This window comes from Equus asinus, chromosome 10 (assembly GCF_041296235.1).
Source record: "Equus asinus isolate D_3611 breed Donkey chromosome 10, EquAss-T2T_v2, whole genome shotgun sequence".
Classification (NCBI taxonomy): Eukaryota; Metazoa; Chordata; class Mammalia; order Perissodactyla; family Equidae; genus Equus; species Equus asinus.
The window spans coordinates 53,911,772-53,932,603 of NC_091799.1; the positions used below are offsets into that span (position 1 = coordinate 53,911,772).

General features: G+C 61.1%; 2 protein-coding genes across 8 annotated transcripts; one reads left to right on the forward strand and one right to left on the reverse strand.

The window, feature by feature from the left end:
• The first annotated feature begins 1,217 nt into the window (after positions 1–1,217).
• On the forward strand, positions 1,218–17,538 carry B3GNT3 (UDP-GlcNAc:betaGal beta-1,3-N-acetylglucosaminyltransferase 3). 7 transcript variants are annotated; one of them, XM_070519427.1, is made up of 5 exons: positions 1,476–3,238; positions 4,534–7,789; positions 12,927–12,986; positions 14,238–14,829; positions 15,986–17,538. In XM_070519427.1, exons 2-5 carry the CDS (start codon positions 7,638–7,640, stop codon positions 16,535–16,537), a joined length of 1,356 nt encoding a protein of 451 aa, XP_070375528.1. In that variant the 5' UTR covers positions 1,476–3,238; positions 4,534–7,637; the 3' UTR covers positions 16,538–17,538. The 7 variants fall into 7 exon arrangements, with proteins under 7 accessions (XP_044629766.2, XP_070375528.1, XP_070375530.1 ...); XM_070519429.1 differs by having other exon boundaries at positions 1,476–2,486; XM_070519431.1 differs by having other exon boundaries at positions 1,485–3,238; positions 4,534–4,668.
• Positions 17,539–19,562: 2,024 nt separating this feature from the next.
• Positions 19,563–20,804, reverse strand: INSL3 (insulin like 3). Its single transcript, XM_014840697.3, has 2 exons — positions 20,485–20,804; positions 19,563–20,106 (listed from the first exon to the last, which is right to left on the reverse strand). Exons 1-2 carry the CDS (start codon positions 20,678–20,680, stop codon positions 19,901–19,903), a joined length of 402 nt encoding a protein of 133 aa, XP_014696183.2. The 5' UTR covers positions 20,681–20,804; the 3' UTR covers positions 19,563–19,900.
• Between the last annotated feature and the right edge of the window lie 28 nt (positions 20,805–20,832).

Genomic DNA, 20,832 nt, shown 5'->3' on the forward strand with positions numbered 1-20,832 from the left:
GTGGCTCGGAGCTGGGCCATGGAAGGGATGGAGACTAGAGGAACCCAGAGTGGGCATTGGAAGACTTCCTAAGGAGGGGACATTATAAATGGGGCTTTGAGGTATGAGCAGGAGTTTGTAAAATGAGGTTGGGCATCCAGGCAGAGAAATGGTGAGTTGTGGGTTCCATGAGGAAGCAATTAGTCAAGCCACAGGTGTTGACTGAGCACCTGCTGTGTGCCAGGCAATTAGAGACACGGCTGTGAGCACAACAAAGCTCTCGGAAGCCATGAAGGTGTGAAGCCAAAAGGCCTGGGTTAGAACCTGCTTGGCCCCTGTGGCTGTGTGACTTTGAGCAAGCAACTTGAGCTTCCGGGCCTCAGTTTCCTCATCTGTAACCCACTCACCCGGTGGCTGCGTGGGTCACACCCTTGAAGAGAACCTGGTACAGAGGAGACTCCCCTGCAGTGCTGGCATGTTTATGGTGTTGGGGACCCAGGGTGGAGCGTGGGCCCCAATGCAGGTGGGCAAGGGATGGCCTGAGTGGGGCCCAGGACAGGTGGGGTGACCAGCATACTGTGGTGAGGAGCAGGGCTGAGCTCGGGGCACAGTGCTGGGTCCTGGTGGACATGTGGGGACCCTGGGGCCCTGACCCTGAGGCCGTGCAGATCCCAGGGAGCAAGCCGGGCCAGATGGAGCTCAGCGGCAGCAGCAGGATTCAACCTGGCCTCTCTGACCCTCCTGCCCTGTCTGGCGAAGGGGTCTGCTGGGCCTCTGTTTCCTGTCTGGGAAGTGGGGGTCCTCCAGCTGGGAGAGGTCTGGGAGCCTCCTCAGCTCTGTGCATGAGGGGTGGCATCCAACGGGGCCTTCAGGCAGTGACAGCCCCAGCACACGCACCGCCTGCCTCGGGCGGGGGTCAGCGGCGGAGGCCAGCAGCAGGCCGCTGCAAGTTCACAGCCCATAGCCCCATGTGGCCCTGAGCTCGAGGACCCCGTCAAGGAGCCTAAATCAAACATCCGATCCTGAGGGAGGGTCCCCTCCATCCTAAGTCTTTGCACACACGTGTGCATGCGTGCACGCTCAGTGGCTTTGGTCCTTCCCGGACTGCCCCTTTGCCGGTCCCACGTGGCTGAGTGGCTCGAGTGCCATCTCCATGCTGTGGCCACTCCCTGCGGGTCAGGGTGTGTTGCTGCCACCCTGGGCTGCGGTGTCGTCTGGCATGGGTTCTCATCCTCCTGATCAGTGGCAGGGAAATGGAACCTCTAGTGGGCTATTTTCTTGTCACAAGTGAGGCTGGGCAACGTCTAACCACAGAGGCACATCCTGGGCGGGGCCTCCCGACCCCAGGGCCTTGGCTTCCCAAGCTGCTGCGACGTGTGCCAACCTGCGGAGGGTGAGTCCGGGGGCACCCGTGTAACGGTCAGGGGGCTGTCATAAGGCGGTTTACGATACCATGGTCTCCTGCATCGGGGAGGCCCCAAAATCTCAGTGTGGGGCACAAAGCCATTAGATCACCTGCCAGAGGCCACCCCCAGTTGGTGAGTGACCAGGTCAGGAATTTTTTTTAATCGAGGTGAAATTAACATTACAAAAAATTAACCATGTAAAGTGCACAATTCAGTAGCATTTAGTGCATTCACAATGTTGAGCAACCATCATCTCTATCTAGTTCCAGAACATTCCATCACCCCAAAAGGAGACCCCTGAGCAGTCCCTCCCCATCCCCCTCCCCCAGCCCCCCGGCACCCATCGATCTGCCTTCCGTCTCTGTGGATCTGCCTGTTCTGGACTTTTCACATAAATGGGATTGCACGCTGTGTGGCTCGTGTGTCAGCTTCTCTCACTCAGCGAGAGGTTTCCGTGGTCCCTCCTTGCTGGAGCATGTCTCAGGGCTTCAGTCCTGTCTGTGGCTGAGCTCTGGGCCCTTGTGTGGCTGGAGTGCATTCTGTCCAGGCATCATCCGCTGATGGACGCTTGGCCTGTTTCCTCTTTCGGCGGCTGTGAGCAGTGCTGCTGTGAACGCCCGTGTCCGAGTCCTCCGGGGAGATACCCCGGAGTGGAAGTGCTGGGTCAAGCGATGATTCTAGCGTGGATGTGAACCCGGCAGGCACCAGAATCCACCCTGGAAGCTTTTGGAGCCACCCCGGGGCCTCTGCGCCTCCGACTGTTGAGCCAGCAGGCCTCAGTTTCCCAGCAGCAGGCTGGGCGTGCCCTGAGCTCACTCACTCCACCGGGCAGGCCCCTTCTAGCACCCAGAGATCCGGATTCGTGTGCAAGTTTACAGTTTCCGGGGCGACGACTCAGGAAGGGGCCCTGGCGGGCGTGAGGATGGGCGGGCCCCATCCGGTAGAGCCGGCCTGATTCCGGCCCTGCCGGCGGCCCGTGAACTCAGGGAACCCGCAGGCCCCACGGGGACTTGAGGGTCTTGAACATCAGCCGGGGCGCTGGCCCTCGCAGGGGGGAGGCGGCTTCAACACGCTCCAAAGTCGGAGCGTTTATGGCGGCAGGTGGGTGCGTGCGCGGGGGCCACCGCGGCCTCAAGTGCCCCCATCGATGCGCCCCCATCCGATGCAGTCGCCCTCCACACGGGCGGGGCAGAGCCTGGCTCCGCGCTGACCTTGCTCCCCAGACCTCTCCCAGCGAGAGGAGCCGGGACTGAGTGCCTCCATTTGACAGATGAGGACACTGAGGCACAGCAGGACCCGCCTCTTTTTCTTCCTCGGGAAGAAATAGGGATGGAGGAGGAAGTGGGGTGGCTCGAGCCACTGCCTGGCTCACCCCTGTGGACTGGATCGCCCCCACCCCGGAGCTGCCGACCCCAACGCGTCAAGGCTGGAAATTTCTAAAGTCAGACGCAGCACAGGGCAGGGTTCGAATCTTCACCAACTCCAAGAGTCTTCAAATCTGCCTTGCAACTCCAGAGCCTTTCCGGATGCCAGCCCGCGGCCTCCGCCGGCTGTGGGCTCAGGACACGTTTTCGGGTTCTGGAATCTTCGAACGCCCTGCAGAGACCCGAAGAGCCGCTGGGTTCAATCTGCCCTCTGCCCCCTCGTCATTTCTCGGTGGAACACACGCTGGCCCGGCGCCGCGCGGGGCCGAACCTCCGGGCGGGAGGGCTCGGGAGCCGGGGCCGGCGGCGGGGGGCGCGGGCGGGAGGGGAAAGAGGCGGGGCCGGGGCGGGGCGGGCGCGCAGGTGAAGCCGCCCGGGGCCGGGCTGGGGAGCGCAGACTGGGCTCGGAGGCCGGACAGTTGTCTGCGGGTGAGTGTCGGGGGCCCCTGGGGACCCGGCGGCCCGGTAGTCGGGGGGAGTCGGGGCTCTAGGGAAGGCCCGGCAGGTCCCTGGGGTCGGTCTCCGCCGCGTTTACCCAGGAGATGCCGGGGATCCTGGCGCCCGGGTCTCGCTCACCGCGCTGCCCCCACCCATCGGTGATGGTAGTAGCCAGCGTGTCCGAGGCCGGCCGGGGCGGCCTGGCGGGGAAGGAAACAAGGAAGCCCCCCTCCCCTCGCCTGGAGGGCGGGCGGTGACCGAGGCGGCCCCGGCTCTGGCCTCCCTGACCCCGGCTCTGTCCCGGCGCAACGGGGCGAGGCCCGGGGTCCCCGCTGTCCTCCCAGGAAACGGCGGGACCGGCACCGGGGAATTGAGGTGCTCTGGCCGCGCTGGCCATTACTATTACTGTTGTCGTTATTGTTGAGATTATTAGCCGACTGATTGGAAGGGTCTGGGCAGGAGCAGCACACGGCTTCCCAGGTTGGGTTTATTATTGTTTCTTAGCGGGAACCACAGCTGACTCGCACCTCGCCCTGTTGCCGGCAGCCCTGCCAGGCGCTGGGCCATGTGTGCGCCTAAGGACCCAGCTCCTGACCCCCCTCCCCGTGCAGGTCTAGCGCCGGCTGTGTGGCTCGGGCAGGTCGCTCCTGGTCTCTGAGCACCTCAGTTTCCCCTCCCTGAGGTAGGACAACACCCGGCTTCTGTGAGGCAGCCTGAGGTGTTCGTCCAGTGGAAGCTGTTATGCTGGGGGGCTTCTGGCCACTGGGGGATCTTGAGCGAGGGCCGTTAGATCTCTGAGCCTCAGTTTCTCTGTATGTCAAGCGGGGCTCGGGGTGCAGGACTGTGGTGAAGGTGAGGGAGCTGAGAACCGCTGCCGCCTCTCCGGGGGCTCCCAGGGGACGGCAGTGTCACCACAACTGTATCAATAATAGTAATCATCGCCATCACAATTCTGTCGTCAGCCACTTTTCCAGGCTCCTGACCAGCTTTCTCTCCGGTTCAGAAGTTTTTCGTGGCCACTTTTCAGATGTGGAAACTGAGCCCCGCCCCACATGTCCTGTAGTCCAGATCTGGGATTCAGGGCCCAGGGGGAGCTGGCCAGATTTGGGGCCAGCCCTGTGGCAACCGATTCCTCTCACGCCCTGTCATTTCCCAAGGCTGCTGCCACACCAGATGGGGCTGAGGAGTCCAAGGAAGAGGTGTGGCCCCTGCACCAGGCAGGGGGGCCGCTGGCCTGGGGGAGCAGCTCATGTTCCTTCCCCATGTGCCCCCTCCCTTCTCCCCAGGCTGCAGTGATTCCTGCCCGGTACTCTGGGTGTGGGGGAACCAAGAAGACACCTTGGAGCGTCTCTGCTCCAGGCCAGAGCTCTGGGAATCCAGACAAGCCGGCTTGGCCCAGGGACTCAGCCCAGGAGGGGGAGGTAAGGTGTCACCAGCCCAACTGCTCTTCCTGCCACAGGGCTCTAGGCCCAGAGTAGGACAGCGCCTGCCCCCATCCCCTGTGAGCCAAGGAGAATGCTCATTGTGGGCCCTTCTCCTGATGGAAGTCTGGCCCAGCTTGATTGCCCCCCCATGATGGGGATCTCACTACCAACATAGTAGACGAAAGGAAGCCCCACCAGGTGGTAGTTAAAGGCAGGGACGAGGCTCCCACTTGACCTTCCTTGAATGAGTTCCTTGCTCTATCTATGCCTCAGTTTCCCTATCTATAAAAGTGCAGGTGTGGAGTGTTAACAGCAGATGATGGAAAGGCCGCAGGCAGGACCTGGCAGGTTAACACTCATGCCCACTGTGCAGCTCGTGTTCTCATTCGTGACACACTCCTTTGTGTGAGAGAAATGATGTCGTGAAGACTGCAGGGCTCTCAGTCCAGGGGCTGGAGGACGGCCCTGACCAGCTGGAAGGGGTGGGGGCCCTCGGGGAGGCCTCAGTTCCCCCATGCGCCCTGGATCACGGGAGGAGCGGGAGGTCGAATGGAACGTACGGTCTGCCTGCCCTAGCCTCAGTTTCCCCATCTAGGAAAGGAGGCCAGATATGTCCTTTGACACTTGGCTGGGGCAGGGCTGGCGTGTCACCAGCTACCTGTGTGCAGCCTCAGATCCTTCCTGGATGGGCAGTTTTTGTGGCAGTTTTGCTGGCTCATCGTGAGTCATCGTGATCGCCCTGGGACCTGGATGCAGAGGATAGGAAGGTCTAAAGGGTAGCGCCACTGGCCGCGTCCCACCCGCTGTCCACACCCAGCCTCACCTAGGTGAATACTGGGTGGAAGTTTGCCTAAAGTCCTCTCGCATATGGCGCACTAAGCAGGGTCTGGCCCTCACGAACCTTTCTGAGGATTATCTTTATGGGGCTTTTTCTTCTTTTTTTTCTATTTACAAGCAACTTACACTTCCTGTAAAGAGACTAGCTTCTCAATCTTGGGAGCCCAAGCTGGTATAAACCGGAGCGGTCCAGCAGGTCAGGCTTGAAATCCCACCAACCCTCCTCAGCCTTGCTTGGCTGTGTGACCTCTGGTAGGTGGATGCCCTCTCTGTGCGCAGCTCGCCCATGTGAGAACTGGAACCTAGGGCCCCCCCAGGTGGCTCAGTGAGAGTCGCAGGGGCTCACACCCTCTCGTGCAGGCGCCCCTGACTCCTATGCCAGACCTCGCTCTTTCCCCCAAAATTGTCTGCTTCCCTGTCTCTCTGTCCCCCATTAGTGTGTCGGCTCCACGGGCAGGGGAGTTTCTCTCTGTCACCTTGGTTGTGTGCCCAGAGCCTAGGCCAGGGCATGGCACCCACTGGGTGCTCGGCCCTCGCTCGGAACAGCCACAAGTGTGCAGCCAATAACGGTAGCAGCTGCTGATGCTTTGACTATCATCGTTGTCGGCGCTGCGTAAATGTGTAACTTGGTGATAAGACCACTGCCGGCCCAGCCATTCTCAGGACCCAGGTCGTTATGCACACAAATGGGTGTGCTTTCTGCTGTCACCCCCACCTCTCACCCTGCCTTATGGCAGCCCCAGCATGTTCCAAGCCCCCATTCGATCCCAGCCGAGGGTTGAGGGGCGTGCCGGAGCCATGAGGCCGCAGTGATGCTCATGTTCAGCCCCTGCCGCCATCCAGCTTTGCGGACGCGGATGCTGAGGCCGGGGCCAGGCCCTGATTTGGAAATAGACCCAGCGTCGGGCGCCCAGGCCTGCGGTTCCCGGAGCTGGGGATGGAGGAGGCCTGGGGAGGGCTCCAGGACTCACTGTCTCTGGGCCTCAGTTTCCTCATCTGGGAAGTGGGAGCGTTGATGTGAGGGGGCCTCCAGGTCAGGGGCAGGCAGGCCCGCAAGTCTTGAAATAGAGCGGGGTGGGGGCGGGGCCGGGCCCTGAGAGGCCCTGAGATCGCCCGGGCTGCCTGACATCCTGAGCCCCGCTGTGTCTCAGCCTCTCTGCCTTGCTGGTCTCCCCCGGGACGGTGACAAGAACAGGGTGAGGAGGACGGTACCTGCAGCCACGTGTGCCTGGGGTCTTGCCAGGCCTTGGCTGTCACCTGAGGGTGTAGGCAGAGGATGTGGTGCCAGAATTCTGTCACCAATGGGGGCCCCAAGTTAATTCTGCTGAGCGGTCAGCCTTTCTGTACATCTTGTGCCTCATTAAAAGTCAAAGGTCACTAATATTTAGGCCCACGTATATGCGACGAATCGTGAATATCCAGGGACCTGTCTCAGTGCCTTGGGACTATTTAGTAGCTTGTTCATATTTGTTGTGATAATATTCATTCATGCCTCGCGAATGTGCTGCAGCCATTGATTGTCACCTCACAACTGTCACGCTGTGGATACTAGGCGGCCACATGTTTAGCGGCTCATTAATATTCAGAGCCTCAGTGACGCCGGCTGCTCGCTGGCAGCGCTGCTCTGCTGCTCGAGTGTCCCGGTGCCATGGGCGTGCGGCTCTTCAGCACGTGGGGAGCTGCTGGCTCACTGCCCCTTGGTGCCCCCCAGGCTCCCCCAGGTGCTTGCTGGCCGAGCAGCCACATCCTCCAAGGGGCCTGGGGGCTGCCGCCTCTGGTGGGGCTGGGCTGAAGGGAGGCACGAGGAATGGCCGATATGTGGGTCATCGTTAGTGTTTCCCTCATGCAGCAGACACCTGTGAGTGTCACGTGGGGCCACAGCTGTCGGGGACAGGACACCCAGCCCGCCTCTGGGGCCCAGCACGTTGGGAGCTGCGGAGGAAAGCAGAGCCGGGGTCTCCCTCAGGAGGGGACCTTGGGCTGTGCGTGGGGATCAGGGAGGAAGAGGAGTCCTGGGGTGGGGGACAGGGCCGAGCTGGGGTTCACAGCACTGGGATGGCTGGGGTGGCCAGGGCTTTGGGAGCCACACCCGGCGGCCATGCCGGGAGGAGGCTGTTGGGTCTCTGCCAATGGAAACAAGTGACTTCCTTGTGCGCTGGAGGAGGTGGGCGCTGGTGACGACTGTGAGCGGAAGGCAAACAGCCCCGGGCAGGACCTGTGCAGGCGCTAGGGAGGGTCCCGGGAGTCGCTTGCCCGGTCGTTGCTCTGACTCTCCACCGAGGTGAGATGTCCCATCTGAGGTGCGATGTCCTGTCTGAGGGGAGGAGCACAGAAGAGGCGCTGCCGCCCCCTCCCCCCCCAGAGCGCTGGGCAGATGTGCTGGTCCGCCCCATGCAGGTCGGCCTCCCTGGCTTACACACCATGGTAAACAAAGGCTGCCACCCAGTCTCCAACTGGGTGACCTGCTGCCCCAGAACGTCCCCATGGGAAAGGCTCAGGGGCTTCTCACATTCTGTTCCCTCAGTCCTTCCTTTTCCATCCGCCACATCCGGGCTCTAACCATCAACAACTCCCTCTACCATATTCTTCTGAACTCACTCACTGCACTCTCCTGGGCGGCCCTTGTCCGCACCCCAGATTCTTCCACCTGGTTGCTGCCTGGCCTTTCCTCCTCCCTGATTGGCCCTCCTCCCTCAGTGGCCACAGAGGAGCTCTTAAAAGTCTAAGTCAATTTGTCCCTCCCCTGCTCACACACCCTCCATGGCTCCCCATTGCTCCTCACTGCAATGTTAGAGGGTCTCCATGGTTTGCCCCATGTCCTCCCACTCCCCCGGCATGTCTGCCCACCCTGCCATCATCCCTCTCCTCTCCCTCTGCTCCAGCCACGCTGGCCTCCTCTCTCTGCCTTCAGCTCCCTCCACTTGTGTCTACCTCAGGCCCTTTGCACTTGCTGTGCCCTCTGCTGAGAAGGCCGTTCGCCCCCTGGCTCTGCCCAGGTGATTTCCCATCATCCTTTAGGATGTCCCCAGGCTGGTTGGGTCCCCCCATGGACACTTCTTTCTAAAACAGCATTTGTCTCAGTTGTCATTAAACAAATCACTTCTTCATGTGTTAATATGGTCAGAGAGGGGCTGGAGTGGTTGTGGCTGCATCCCCAGCGCCCTCCATACAGCAGGTGCTCAGTAAACACTCTATGGCCCCCGGGTCAGTGCAACAGGTGAAAGGATTGGACTCAGCACAGCCTGGACCCCCTTGCCCGCCTGCATTGGGGGTGGCCCGGCAGTGGGATGCTGGCCACCTGGGCCCCGGGTCTCCAGCTTCCGCCAGATGTTTGGTGAAGTTCCTTGTGACAGGTTCTGGAAGGCTCAGGGTCTGGACGGGAGGGCTCCCAGTGACTCCACACGGTCGGGAGTATGGGGTGGGCGGAGCCCGCCCATCAGAGTCCTGGGTTCCAATCCTGCTTTCGCTGAGCCTCAGTACCCCCCATCTGCCAGCGGGGGCTCTTGGGGCCCCGAAGGAGCCAGGACGATGAGTCAAGGCCACCGAGTGTCACCGCACAGCCGGTGTGCCAAGGCTTTGACACAGGTGACCCCGTTGTGTGTGGGCGTGTGGGGTTCTCAGTCCTTGGGGGACCTGAAAGGAGACAGACTTGGAAGAGGGAGCACCTCGCCCGTTCAACTCAGGGCAAAGGGCGCCACTGGATGAGGAGTCTGACCGCTCTGCCCCTGAGTAGCCCCCGGCCCCCAGGGCACAGCACACCCCTCAGCCTGGTGCTCAGTCTTTACAGGGTTTGGCCCCACCCTCTAGCCTCAGAAATCAGCCCCTCTCCACAGTCCTTTTCAGCAAAATAAACCACGTGCGACTCCTCTCATAGGTCTTGTTTTCCTTCCCTTCCATGCTTTTGCATGTGCTCTTTCTTCCATCTGAACTCCCCTTGGTAAACTCTTATGCATGTGTCAAAGCCTCAGCTTCAATATCGTGGTTCCTTCTTCCAGCTCAGCCCTCATCCCACGGATGGCTGCCTCTCTCTTGCCCACCTCCCTGAGCTCAGCTTCCCCATCTAGAAGATGGGAGTGGTGATTCCCCCAGACTTATTCAGACCCCAGGGGTTTTAGAGTGACCAGCTCTCTGGGCTTCACAAAGCCCAGTCATCCCATTTATGATGAGACTGGGAGGTGTCCAGCAGGATCTCAGGTGGGGTCAGGAAATCGGTTTGGGGCCCCCCAGCCCCTGCAGCAAAAGCCTAGAGTTGCTCCTCTGTCACCTGGAGAAGGTCCAAGACAGCGAGAGGTGTGCCCTCCTTGGCAAGGCCGAGCCCGAGCCCAGCGTCTCCCACGCAAGTGTGGGGCCAGCCCTTCGGACAGCGGGACCCGTAAGGACAGGTTGGCGACTCCCCGTGGCAGAGTCCACAGGGGCGCCCAGCAAGCTCTGTTGGGCCACTGAGTCCTCGGGCCCCCTCGGGCTTGCTAATGGGGAGCCTGGGGTTCTTTCTCATGACAATCAGCGGATGTGGGACATTGTGAGGATGGCAACATTTCCTGCTTGAGGTTTTAAGGGGTCACGAGTCAGCCGGGCCTTGGTGGATGGAAAAGGGAAGGAGATCTTGGAGGCCTTGATAGAGGGCTAGAGGAGGAGGGGAAGCTAGCCTCCGGCCCACACCCAGCTCCAGCCCAGACCCCAGGCAGGGGCCGCCTGCGGCTGGGAGGGGCTGGGAGGGTGAAGGAGCCGTGGGGCCCCTCCCTTTAGAGAGACTACAGACCGGAGGAGAAGCTGGGAATGCAGGCAGAAGACAAAGGGTGTTTCATATGCAAAGGGTTCTTGCAAATAAACAAGAAAGGAAAACAAGGAAAAGAATAGGGATGAATGGAATTGATTAAAACCAAATGGCCACCCCCAGAGGCTGTATTTTGTCCTGACACCCTGATCCCAGGCCTGTGAGCCTGTAGTCGGTTAGTGGTTAGCCGCCTCTCCTCATGCCCTCCCTCCCCCTACGGCCCGGGTTTGGCTGAGCTGTAAACACTCCTATTTGCTGAAGTATCTTCCTTAGCGTTGGAGCCCTTGTTTGGAACTTACAAAACACATTCCCGGAGAACGGACCCTTGGCCATTTGGGTTTAATTTTCCATTTAATAAATGTATAATAAATATATAAATAATAAATCTCATCAATACGCCGTGTGATGAGTTTGCATGACCCTGTGCAGGGAGGGGGACGACCCCCTGCCCTCTGAGTCCTGATTGGTCCAAGAACTAAATTGACGGGAGACAGGTTACCAGGAGAAGGTCACAGCTGAACAACGTATACGTGGGGGAGACCCAGGAAAACTGAGTAACTCACCAAAATGCTGACACCGCCGCCTTAGATCCCATCTCCAGCTGAGGACAAAGGAGGAAGCGGGGAGGCAATGCAGGGGGAGACGGAAACGCCAAGGTTTGGCCAACAAACGTTCGCTGGCCGCCCGTCGGGTCGGTGGGGCATAGACTGTGTGCTGAGAGACAGCTTGGGTGCAGCTGTCACCGTGGGCACCCCCGGCGAGCACCTTCCAGAGCAGGCCTTCTGCCTGAGACTCTTAGGCAGTAAGAGACACGTTTTCGGGGGGCCGATGCTGACGCCCATACCCAGATGGAGGCGCCGTCCTCGCCCGACTCTCCTCTCCCAGCCCCTTCCAGTCCCCCGTCCAGGGTCTGCGGTTTAGAGCGGGATTCTCCACCTTGATGCTGTTGACACAGGCTTGTTGTCTTCTGAGGTGGCCCCTCCGGTGGCCCGCAGCATATTCCTCTGTGGCCTCCCCCACGCAGTGCTGTTAGCGGCCCCGAGTGTCCACCCCTCCGGCATCTGACACCAGAAATCTCTGCAGACTCGGGGCGTCCCCTGGGGCGGGGGCACACGTGAAAGCCCTGCTGGCGCCACACTGCACCCGGGCGGGGGTGGAGGGCCCTCTGGGTGTGGCAGGATGACAGTGCTCTGGCCCCGCTGGGTCCCCAGGCGCTGCAGGAGAGGCGGCGGCCCCTCTGGTCGCACCGTCTTTGTGAGGACTTGCTCTGTCCATGGCAGCTCAGAGCCTTCATGCATCCTCAGGGCTCCGGATCTGCCTGGCCTGCCGGGAGCGCCCCTTTCTCGCCGCTCACCCTGGGTTCAGCCTCTCTGCAGCTCAGGAGGGTGTCCTTCTAGGAGTCAGGTCCTCCCCGCATCATATTTGTCAGTTCACAGTCTCATCCTGAGACGACTGGCCTTTCTGTCTCCCTGACCTGCCCTCCTGAACCCCAGGCTGGGGATGCCTCAGGCTCTGTGGCCACAGGCAGGTCCCGCAGTTGCTCAGGTTCTGCCGGTTCATTCCCACCTCAGGGCCTTTGCACCTGCTTTTCCCGCCCCTGCAACATTTCCCCTCGACCTCCTCCATGCCGGCTCCTCCATGCCACTCACATCCCATCCAGACCCCCTTCCTCCCATGGCTTTCATCACCTTGCATCATTTCTTGAGGTTTCTGTTTAACGTTTGTTCCCCTTTGAGAGTGTGGGTTCCACATTGGCAGGGATGTTTGGCACCCTGTGCCGTTCACCCTGCGTCCCCAGCTCCCAGGAGATGCCTGGCGCACAGGAGAAGCATGGTCAATCCTGGCTTCAGTGAGTGGATGTATGAATTCATTCCAAGTCAAAGTGTTTTCAGACACTGTGGCAACCCCGCAGTCATTCACTCATCGTTCACTCAACACGCATGCATTGCGCAGCCTGCTGTGCACCCAGCGTAGTGCCAGGCCAGAAAAAATGGGGAACGACACTGGCCACCTGGGGCTCGCGCTCTGGTGGGTGGAGGGTGAGAAACAACACTTTTAAAAGTTCCATCGTGTACTTGAGGAAGTGAAAAATGCTGTGGAAGGAAGGAAAAATAGAACACGGTGGGAGTCCCAGCTGCCAACGAGATGGTGTGTCCCGAGGCGGCCTCCCTGAGAATGGACATCTGAGCAAGAACAGGAGGGAGCGAGGGAGGGAGCTGCATGGAAATGTGGGGACTCAGGCAGAGGAAACCGACCATGCAAAGGTCCTGAGGCAGGACTGTGCCCAGCGTGATCGAGGTTAAAATCCCCACAACAACACTCTTAGGGTTATTGCCTCCACTTTAGATTGAGACTCAGAGAGGTTGAGCTTCTTTCCCAAGGTCACACAGTGGAACGTGTGGGGTGGGATCCAAGCCCTCTTTAAGGGAGACATCTGGCTGGAGAGGCCTTGGCCAGGTGGTGTGCAGAGACAGGGACAGGCATGTTGCAGAGAGGGCCTCCTGGACCTCGGAACGGGGCCCTGTGCTGGCTCTAGGTGGACATGGGAAGCCACTCTCTTCCTCGTTCCCGGGCAGCAGCTGGGTGGGGTCACTCGTGGCTGGAGGGGCCTACAAAACACACTGACTGCCACACACTGTTCCAGGTGCCGTTGTGGAGACCAGGGAGACCCCAGACCAGCACAGTCACCCCGCGGGGGCCTGAGGTAAGTGCAGAGGTCCACATATTCATTCAACTAACACTCCTTGAGTGCCCACCAGGCGCCAGGTGCTGGGAGCTCCCTGCCTGCCTGCACAGCCCTGTGAGGGGAAGAATGCTCAGATGCCCCTTTCCTTTATAGCTCAGGAAGCGGAGGCCCAGGGTCTGGAGGGCACACAGCCAGGAAGGGGTGGAATTGGGACTTAAACCCAGGAGTTGGGCTCCAGAGTCTGCAGCTCTATAGGGTGAGCCAGTAAGTGTGTGCCGAATGAGTAAGTCCTGCCTTGAGTCTAATCCAGCACTTTCATTCTGCACTCAAAAATAGATCCTCAAGTTCAGGGCTGGAAAACAGCACAGATGCCACCTTTCCAGATAAACGGACGTTGAAGGAGTCCAGGGAAGCCTGAGAAAGGGATCTGGACAGAGACTAAGGGTTCTGCCTAGATATAGAGGAGGAAAGCTTCCAGGAGGAGGGGATGTTAGAGCTGGGGTTTTGAAGGATGAATAAGAGTTTGCCAGAGAGAAACTTAATGAGTTTATTTTTATTCATAAATTTATTTATTCAAATACTCCCTGCTTCCCTCATGCATCTCCCTCAAGCTCAGTGCCTCCAGTCTTCTTGGGAGGACAAAGTCAGACTCAGACACCCCTGTAGGATCAGGACCAGGCCAGAAGGGGAGATAGGGCAAGAGGTGCCAAACAGGGAACCACGACTCTTCCTGAGGAGCCAAAGAGGGCTTCTCAGAGAATGGATCATTTGAGATGGGTTTTAAAGGACGAATAGGAGTTTGCCAAGGAAGATAGCTTTGTTTGAGACATGCTGGGCCTGAGAGGTCTGTGAGACGCCAGGTGCTGTGCTCTGGTCACAGGACCAGTAAAAATAGTCAAGAAGAATAGGTGATGATTGCATCAGAATCCCAGCTCAGAGTTTCCTGGAGGTGCAGGTGAAAAGGGACGCAGGAGGAATCCCAGCAGCTCTCAGCTGATCAAAAGGGAGCTCCCTGCCTCCTTCAGGGAGGCTCCTGGGCCGTCTCTGAGGCAGGGTCGGGAGGAGGGCCAGTTTGGATGCGGGGCCGGGTTCTGAGCACACTCAGAGTCGGGGGTCACGTTGGCACCTGTGGGCGACTGTCAGAGCCAACGTGGGGTGCTGAGGCGGGGCGGGGGATCCCGACATTCCACCCGCCCGAGCAGCGCCTGGCCACCGCCAGGAGGGGGACAGGCGGCCCAGCCGGGGCGTCAGGGAGCGTTCTCTCCGCAGGAGCCGCCCGGGGTCCCCAGTCCGCCCCAGCCCGGCGACCAGGATGAGGCTGCGGACCGAGGTGGCCCTGGCCGCGGGCCTGGGCGCCTTCGGCCTCCTGGTGCTCTGGAGTCTGCGCGCGCCGTCGCCGCCCTGCCGGAGCCCGCAGCCCACCCCGGGCCCGCCCGCGCCCCCCGCGCCCCGCGCCCCCGGCGCCCCCCGCGCCCCCTGCCGCGCCAACGCCTCGGCTGCCGCGCAGCCCGACTTCGCGGGGCAGCCGCAGCAGGTGCGCGACTTCCTGCTGTACCGCCACTGCCGCGACTTCGCGCTGCTGCAGGACGCGCCGGCCAAGTGCGCGGAGCCCGTGTTCCTGCTGCTCGCCATCAAGTCGTCGCCCGCCAACTACGAGCGCCGCGAGCTGCTGCGCCGCACGTGGGCCCGCGAGCGCCGGGTGCGGGGCGCGCCGCTGCGCCGCCTCTTCCTGCTCGGCACCGCCGCCGACCCGCGGGAGGCGCGCAAGGTCGACCGCCTGCTGGCCCTGGAGGCGCGCGCGCACGGCGACATCCTGCAGTGGGACTTCCACGACTCCTTCTTCAACCTCACGCTCAAGCAGGTGGGCCAGCCGGGCGGACCGGGCCCCTCCGCTGTCCTCAGGGTCTGCGGCCTTCTTCCCCTGGGGCCGGGGAGCTGGGCAGGGGGGCCTGAGCTCCCAAGCCGCGGTCGAATCCAGGCTCCCTTCCCTGCTCCCTGCTTGCTGTTCACCCTTGTTGATCGTTCACCCCTTTGTGCCTCCATTTCCTCGTCAGGGAAATGGGATAAGAATGGGACCCCCGCCTCTGAGGGCTGCTGTGAGGGTCCCAGAGCTGGCGTGGCTGGGCCCAGCCAACCACAGCAGTTGGGAGAGGGTGGAGGCACAGGACCCATCTTGTCTGTCTGATCCGGCTTGTCTCCCTGTGAGGCCTGGGTCGGTGCAGCAGGTACTCAGGAACAGCCTTCTTGATGCACACGTGGTGGGAGGTAGGGAGACTCTGCCCCTGTGGGAGGATTGGAGGCTCGAGAGCCCCTCTGGTCGGGTGGGGCAGCTGGGTGGAGCCTGAGGGGAAGGAGCCCGGGTGGCCCCCTCATCGCTGGCACAGACTGGTCTGGACTCAAGACCTGGTCCCCCCTTCTCTGTTTGTGACCTTGCTCAAGGCACTGTCTCTGGACAGCCTCCATTTTCTCCCCTGTAAACGGGGTTGAAGACCACACCTGCCTCCTAAGGTCGCCTTAGGGACTCAAGGCGAGTGCCACCTGGCAGGGGCGGGAGTTACTGTGGCGCATCCTGGAGCTGAGGCCGCGCGGGGCCGGGCGCCCAAGTTCAGAACGCAGGGCACAAAGGCATGCCGTAAAGGGCGCTCGAGGAGCCAGAGTGGCACCTGTGAGGCCGAGACCCCACCCTGGGGGCTGTGGAGATGGCCCTGGAGACAGACACAGTCCCCACCCTGTGACCCGGAGTCTGGGGGCGGGGTAGACGTTAGGTCACAGGCACACGAGTAATTGTTTCCTGCAGATGTGACCGTTTTCCAGCGCTTCTCGGTGCCGCACAGCGCGTGGTCTCTGCCGACCCGCAGCGTTCCCGCAGGCAGGGCTGGGAGGCTGGGAACTGAGGCGGAGAGAGGGCCAGCGGGCTGCTGAGGCCCCCGGCAGTGTGGGGCTGCGGCCTCGCCCGGGCCGGCTGCGCTGGGCGGCCGGCGGGGACCCCAGGTGACGCCCGCTCCGCTCGCCTGCAGGTTCTCTTCCTCCAGTGGCAGCAGACGCGGTGCGCCAACGCCAGCTTCATGCTCAACGGGGACGATGACGTCTTTGCGCACACGGACAACATGGTGTCCTACCTGCAGGACCACAGCCCCGACCGCCACCTCTTCGTGGGGCAACTGATTCGCAACGTGGGCCCCATCCGGGTCCCCTGGAGCAAGTACTACGTACCGAAGATCGTGACGCCCGACGATCACTACCCGCCCTACTGCGGCGGCGGCGGCTTCCTGCTGTCCCGCTTCACTGCGGCCGCCCTGCACCGTGCCTCCCAAGGCCTGGAGCTCTTCCCCATCGACGACGTCTTCCTGGGCATGTGCCTGAGGCGGGAGGGCCTGGAGCCCGCCTCGCACAGTGGCATCCGCACCAGCGGCGTCGGGGCCCCCTCAGCAAGCATGTCCTCCTTTGACCCCTGTTTCTACCGGGAGCTGCTGCTCGTGCACCGCTTCTTGCCCTACGAGATGCTGCTTATGTGGGAGGCGCTGAGCCAGCCCAACCTCACCTGCGGCAAGCAGACCCAGGTCTTCTGAGGCAGCATCGGGGCCCCCAGCCTCTCGGCTCCTGCCTCCACCCACCTAGGAAGAAGGAGCATCTTCCTCCCAGGAGGCTGAGACCTTTGTCCTCCTGAGGGGGCCAGGCATACGGGAGTTCCAGGGAGGGTTTGACGAGTGAATAGTCTGGCTGGCGAACTCCTACACATCCTTCAAAACCCACCTGGTACTGCTTAGACCAAGTCCCATCATCCTCCCTAGACTCAGCTGGAGGGACCATCTCTTTCCCTGCAGCCAAGGGCAGAAGCACTTCTGCTAGGGTTCCAGCTGCTATTGCTACATCTGTCCCATTTGAATCAAGGCCCCCCCCTCCCAGCTCCAACCTTGGTCTGACCCATGGCCAGCCTCTCCACGGTAGTGAAGCTGCAGTGGTTGAATGGAGGGTGAGTCCTGGCCATGGTTCAAGGCCACTTGGGAACTCCTGGGTCCGCATGCCGCTGGAGCGAGAAGCGTTTTTCAGCCAGAGAAAGAGGGGTTCCATCCTCGACCCCTCCCCTGGCTTTGGACTCTCAGATGGTGGGAGGGCCAGAGAGGCCATGAGCGGCTCTGTGCGCCCTGCTCGTGGTGTCACTCGAGTGGCGGGAGTGGCGGGAGCGGGGCCTCTGGCTGCTTCAAGCTCTGGCAGCTCCAGGTCCCTGGCAGGGCCCGGCACCCACACCTGTGCCCCCAAGAATCCAGGCAACAGCCCGGGGCCAGAAGGCTCTGCACGCACCCCAGGCCAGCACACACACTCCCCCAGTGCCTGGAGAAGTGGGCGGTCAGGCCTTGGGTGGCCCTCAGCTCTCGGGACCCAGGACTGTCCCCCCCATCGCGTCTTTCCGATTGGGGAGATCCAAGCGAACTGGTGGCCCCAGCCCTGCTGGGTTCAGGCGGTGTCTGGGGCTGGGCTTCACAGGCGTTGGGGCGGTGGTGGGGGGACCTCAGATGGCGAGGTGAGGACTGGGGAGTGGGTCCTCAGGGAATAAAATGTTTTGTGAAGATCTGGAGGTCTGTCTGTCTTTTTTAAAAAGTCATTTACAAGTTGTAACTCAGATGGGTCCACATCCACCTGTAAAGGTTTCCTTTCCAGTAGGAGATATACCCCAGTAAGAAGAGCATGGACGCAGTGGGGGCCGCAGGAGTTTCTATCAGGCAGATCTGACCTCATCCTGCTCCTGCTCACACACCCTCCGTGGCTCCCTATTGCCCTGGGTCATATCCCCCAGGACTGATTCTCACTGCTAGCTGGACAGCAGACTCAGGAGGGAGGCCCGGGGGGACAGCTCCTGGCTGCACGGCCTCCTCAGCCTCCTGGGCCTCCTTCCAAATCCACCCTTGCCGCCCGCAGCCACCCTCGCCTCGCCAGCTCTGCTGTCCTCTGGGCGCCTCCTTCCCTGCCTTCTTCAGGGATTTCTTGTGCGTTTACCGTGTGCTGTGTGCTCACCCTGGACTTCTCCTCCCAGCCCCACGGGAAAGGTCGGGGGAGACTGACCCACCTCAGAGGGAGGAAACCAACCCATGGACAGTCACATAGGAAGGTACTGGAAGGGGTCAGAGCTGAGAAGAATTGAAACAAGGTGGCTGGACACACGGCGAGGGGATGAGCATTCACCAGCAGGTCAGTGCACTGGGACTGCAGAGGTGACATTGGAGTGGGGGCGTGAAGGAGGAGGATGTGGCCTTGGGAAGACCTGGGAGAAGGGTGTTCCAGGCAGAAGGCACAGCATGTGTAAAGGCCCTGAGGTGGGATGATTTGAGAGCATTTGAGTTGCAGTGAAGAGGCTATGGCTGGAGCTGGGTGAGTAAAGAGGATATGGAGGAAGAAGGGACATGAGGTCACAGATGCTGGCCACACAGGGATTTGTGGGTGGGGGTGATAAGAGATGGTATAATTTTGAGGGTGATGGCTCCTTTGGAGCAAGGACATGACATGATTGACTTTGAGGTCTTAAGAAGCCCTGTGGCTGCCGCAGGTACTGCTGGGAAGGGAGGTGGAGGCCGGGGCGGTGTCCCAGCAAGAGAAGGCGGGCCTGATGAATTGAGGCGGCAGGGGGTTCTAGCCAGTGGATCTGACCTCATCCTGCCCCTGCTCACATGCCTTCCATGGCTCCCTGTCACCCTCGGGAGAGAGTGCTGCTCCCCTGCTGTTCTGGACCGAGTAGTGTCCCTCACAAGTTCGTGTCCACCTGGACTCCCTGAACACGGCCTTATTTGGAAGTGGAGTCTTTGCAGGCGTAATTAAGGTGGGGACGGGGCTGAGCTGTGCCTGGCTCGGGGGGTCCGGGGCCAGCGGAGCGTCCTGGTGAGAGACAGAAACGAACACACGGAGACACAGAGAAGAGGCCACGTGGAGAGGGAGGGAGCGACTGGAGGGACACAGTCACAGGCCACAAAGTGCCAAGGATCGCCAGCAGCCACCAAAGGCTGGAGGGGGCAGGCGCGGATTTTCCCTCACAGCCTCTCAAAAAGACCCTGCCCTGGCAACCCCTTGGTTTCTGACTTCTGGCCTCTAGAACTGAGGGGGAGTTGAGCTTTGCCCTCTTAAGCCGCTCAGTTTAGGCTCATTTGCTATGACAGCCAGAGGAAACTGACATATGTGAACGGATCACATAGTAAAATGCTTATCATTTTTATGAGGCGGTCATTTCATACAATCCCCATCTCAGGGTGAAGGGAGGATGTAAGTGAGAATAGTCAGAATTGGATCAATAAACGTCCTCTGTGACTCATCCAGACATCTGTGTGTGTGTCCACTGTAAGTGGAGCTTAGGTGAGGTTCCGGCCCCCACGGGCCTCAACACAGACCTGGGTTCAATCCTGCACCTGGCCATTCCCTTCCTGGCTCACCTTGGCAACCCGCCATCTCCCTAGGCCTCTGTTTCCCCACTTTGTCTGGTGATGACTCTCGAATTGTTATCAAGTTCCTGGAAGCGTTGGCAGGGTCACAGCTGCCAGGGGACAATCCCACAGGAAGGCTGACCCAAAGCTTGTCCCCTTTCCTTGAGAAAATGAAAAAAGCTGCTTCGGATTCTGCAGTATCTTATTTATTCACTATGGGGAGACAGCAACAAGGGGCAGAGCACATGCAGGGAGGGTGGTGCCCAGGGCTCCGTGGAGAGGGGCACACTCGACCCTCAGGGTCTGGCATCTCCGCAAAACTGAGGATCCTCCAGGCCAGGGAGGGGTGTGGTTTTTACCCGAGTTGGCCCCACCGAGGACAGATGGCCTGGGAGAGGTGGTGAGCTCCCTGTTCCAGGCGGTAATCAACAACATCCCCCCAGACGTGGGGCTTTACAGTGCTGTGTGACTTCAGGAGCTTGCCAGACCAGACCCCCCCCACCCCAGGCCACGCCCCAGGAGGGTTCAATGGGGACAGAGGGTCAGCAGGTCCTGTCGGGTGCAGCCGCTGAGGCAGCAGTGGTGGGCAGGGTTGGCGGCAGCTGCCCGGCGGTGGTGGTGGTGGCGAGAGGCCTGGGGCAGCAGCTGTGGGGCGAGTAGCAGCAAGGGGTCCCCATCGGCCGCCAGCCCGTGGCGGAGACCGCGTCCTTCCAGCCACTGCAGCAGCTCACCTGGGGACAGAGGGGAACTCAGCATGGATGGGGGGACCCAGAGACCCCCCCGTGCTGTGTGCACCCGTCTGATGTGCCTGCACAATTTAAAGGGGCGCCCCAAAACCCAACAATCAAGATCAATCACATTTTAATGCAATATTTTTAAAAATCAAAAATTCATGAAGATCAAAATCCGGAAATTGAAAATAAAGGCGCGACCTGACGGCGCACTTGCAAGACCGCCTCGCTCGCCCGGCACCCATTTCTGGGCACGGCCGCACCCTCCGCGGGCTCGTACACACCCGCGCCGCCAGCCGGTGGCCCTGGCCCTGCCCCGGGCGCGCCCCCACCCCACCCGGGGACCACAGGGCGCAGTCCTCGCCCGCCCCCACTCACGGTCGCCGCCAGCCACGGGCCGCCCGTCCTCGGGGGACCAGCGCGGGCCCCCGCACACCCGCACCAGCGCCCGCACGAAGTGGTGGCCGCACAGCTTCTCGGGCGCCCCCGGGGCGGCCGCGCCCCCCTGCGCCAGCGCGAGCGCCAGGCCCGCGCCCAGCAGCGCCAGCGCCCAGGTGCACCCGCGGGGTTCCATGGCGGCGGGAGGCGCCCGGCCCCGGCTGGGACCCCACTTATAGGCGCCCAGCCCGGCCCAGCTGGGGGCCTTGGAGGGGGAACACAGCGTCCCGCAGGACGTCCCGGGACAGGGTCAAGGGCCGGGTCAGGGCGAGCGTGGTGCAAGCCGAC